The sequence below is a fragment of the Procambarus clarkii genome, chromosome 14 (assembly GCF_040958095.1).
Source record: "Procambarus clarkii isolate CNS0578487 chromosome 14, FALCON_Pclarkii_2.0, whole genome shotgun sequence".
In the NCBI taxonomy this organism is placed as follows: Eukaryota; Metazoa; Arthropoda; class Malacostraca; order Decapoda; family Cambaridae; genus Procambarus; species Procambarus clarkii.
This window is the reverse complement of record NC_091163.1, coordinates 39,560,500-39,563,672: the sequence shown is the minus strand read 5'-3', so window position 1 is coordinate 39,563,672 and position 3,173 is coordinate 39,560,500. Positions and strand designations below refer to the sequence as shown.

General features: G+C 44.5%; 1 protein-coding gene across 1 annotated transcript in view; it reads left to right on the top strand.

Moving 5' to 3' along the window:
- LOC123748055 (mucin-2-like) overlaps positions 1 to 2,789 on the top strand; it is a 19,519-nt gene extending 16,730 nt beyond the window's left edge. The window contains exon 2 of the mRNA XM_069324773.1: positions 1 to 2,789. This exon is cut by the window's left edge and continues 793 nt beyond it. Coding sequence (XP_069180874.1) covers positions 1 to 2,789 — 2,789 coding nt within the window.
- The last annotated feature ends 384 nt before the right edge of the window (positions 2,790 to 3,173 follow it).

Below are 3,173 nucleotides of genomic sequence, written 5' to 3'. Positions count from 1 at the left end.
ATACTGGCCAATCTCCAACAATTTCCCCCAAGAATACTGACCAATCTCCAACAATCTCCACCAAGAATACTGACCAATCTCCAACAATCTCCACCAAGAATACTGACCAATCTCCAACAATCTCCCCCAAGAATACTGACCAATCTCCAACAATCTCCCCCAAGAATACTGACCAATCTCCAACAATCTCCCCCAAGAATACAGGCCAATCTCCAACAATCTCCCCCAAGAATACTGACCAATCTCCAACAATCTCCCCCAAGAATACTGACCAATCTCCAACAATCTCCCCCAAGAATACTGACCAATCTCCAACAATCTCCACCAAGAATACTGACCAATCTCCAACAATCTCCACCAAGAATACTGACCAATCTCCAACAATCTCCACCAAGAATACTGACCAATCTCCAACAATCCCCTCCAAGAATACAGGCCAATCTCCAACAATCTCCCCCAAGAATACTGGCCAATCTCCAACAATCTCCACCAAGAATACTGGCCAATCTCCAACAATCCCCACCAACAATACTGACCAATCTCCAACAATCTCCACCAACAATACTGACCAATCTCCAACAATCTCCACCAACAATACTGACCAATCTCCAACAATCTCCACCAACAATACTGACCAATCTCCAACAATCCCCTCCAACAATACTGACCAATCTCCAACAATCTCCACCAACAATACTGACCAATCTCCAACAATCTCCACCAACAATACTGACCAATCTCCAACAATCTCCACCAACAATACTGACCAATCTCCAACAATCCCCTCCAACAATAATGACCAATCTCCAACAATCCCCTCCAACAATAATGACCAATCTCCAACAATCTCCACCAAGAATACTGGCCAATCTCCAACAATCCCCTCCAACAATAATGACCAATCTCCAACAATCTCCACCAAGAATACTGGCCAATCTCCAACAATCCCCTCCAACAATAATGACCAATCTCCAACAATCCCCTCCAACAATAATGACCAATCTCCAACAATCTCCACCAAGAATACTGGCCAATCTCCAACAATCCCCTCCAACAATAATGACCAATCTCCAACAATCCCCTCCAACAATAATGACCAATCTCCAACAATCTCCACCAAGAATACTGGCCAATCTCCAACAATCCCCTCCAACAATAATGACCAATCTCCAACAATCTCCACCAACAATACTGACCAATCTCCAACAATCTCCACCAACAATACTGACCAATCTCCAACAATCCCCTCCAACAATAATGACCAATCTCCAACAATCCCCTCCAACAATAATGACCAATCTCCAACAATCCCCTCCAACAATAATGACCAATCTCCAACAATCCCCTCCAACAATAATGACCAATCTCCAACAATCTCCACCAAGAATACTGGCCAATCTCCAACAATCCCCTCCAACAATAATGACCAATCTCCAACAATCTCCCCCAAGAATACTGACCAATCTCCAACAATCTCCACCAACAATACTGACCAATCTCCAACAATCTCCACCAACAATACTGACCAATCTCCAACAATCTCCACCAACAATACTGACCAATCTCCAACAATCTCCACCAACAATACTGACCAATCTCCAACAATCCCCACCAAGAATACTGACCAATCTCCAACAATCTCCACCAAGAATACTGACCAATCTCTAACAATCCCCTCCAACAATACTGGCCAATCTCCAACAATCTCCACCAAGAATACTGACCAATCTCCAACAATCTCCACCAACAATAATGACCAATCTCCAACAATCTCCACCAAGAATACTGACCAATCTCCAACAATCCCCTCCAACAATACTGACCAATCTCCAACAATCTCCACCAAGAATACTGACCAATCTCCAACAATCTCCCCCAAGAATACTGACCAATCTCCAACAATCTCCACCAAGAATACTGACCAATCTCCAACAATCCCCTCCAACAATACTGACCAATCTCCAACAATCTCCACCAAGAATACTGACCAATCTCCAACAATCTCCACCAACAATACTGACCAATCTCCAACAATCTCCACCAAGAATACTGACCAATCTCTAACAATCCCCTCCAACAATACTGGCCAATCTCCAACAATCTCCACCAAGAATAATGACCAATCTCCAACAATCCCCTCCAACAATAATGACCAATCTCTAACAATCCCCTCCAACAATACTGGCCAATCTCCAACAATCTCCACCAAGAATACTGACCAATCTCCAACAATCTCTACCAACAATACTGACCAATCTCCAACAATCTCCACCAACAATACTGGCCAATCTCTAACAATCCCCTCCAACAATAATGACCAATCTCCAACAATCCCCTCCAACAATACTGGCCAATCTCCAACAATCTCCACCAACAATACTGACCAATCTCCAACAATCCCCACCAACAATACTGGCCAATCTCCAACAATCTCCACCAACAATAATGACCAATCTCCAACAATCCCCTCCAAGAATACTGACCAATCTCCAACAATCCCCTCCAACAATACTGGCCAATCTCCAACAATCTCCACCAACAATACTGACCAATCTCCAACAATCCCCACCAACAATACTGGCCAATCTCCAACAATCTCCACCAACAATAATGACCAATCTCCAACAATCCCCTCCAAGAATACTGACCAATCTCCAACAATCCCCTCCAAGAATACTGACCAATCTCCAACAATCCCCTCCAACAATACTGACCAATCTCTAACAATCCCCACCAAGACATCTTCACTTCCCTGGACAATCTACATAGAATTTTTTAGAGAAATTTAATATCCAGAGAGAATTGTAGAGGATTTTAAGACGTTCTTCCTAGCCTTAACTGTCCCTGGAGGAGGATAGTCTTGCTGGACCGTCCTAGGGGCTAGGTGGCAGTTAAGACTTACCTGGGACATCGTTCCTAGCCTTAACTGTCCCTGGAGGAGGATAGTCTTGCTGGACCGTCCTAGGGGCTAGGTGGCAGTTAAGACTTACCTGAGACATCGTTCCTAGCCTTAACTGTCCCTGGAGGAGGATAGTCTTGCTGGACCGTCCTAGGGGCTAGGTGGCAGTTAAGACTTACCTGAGACATCGTTCCTAGCCTTAACTGTCCCTGGAGGAGGATAGTCTTGCTGGACCGTCCTAGGGGCTAGGTGGCAGTTAAGACTTACCTGAGAC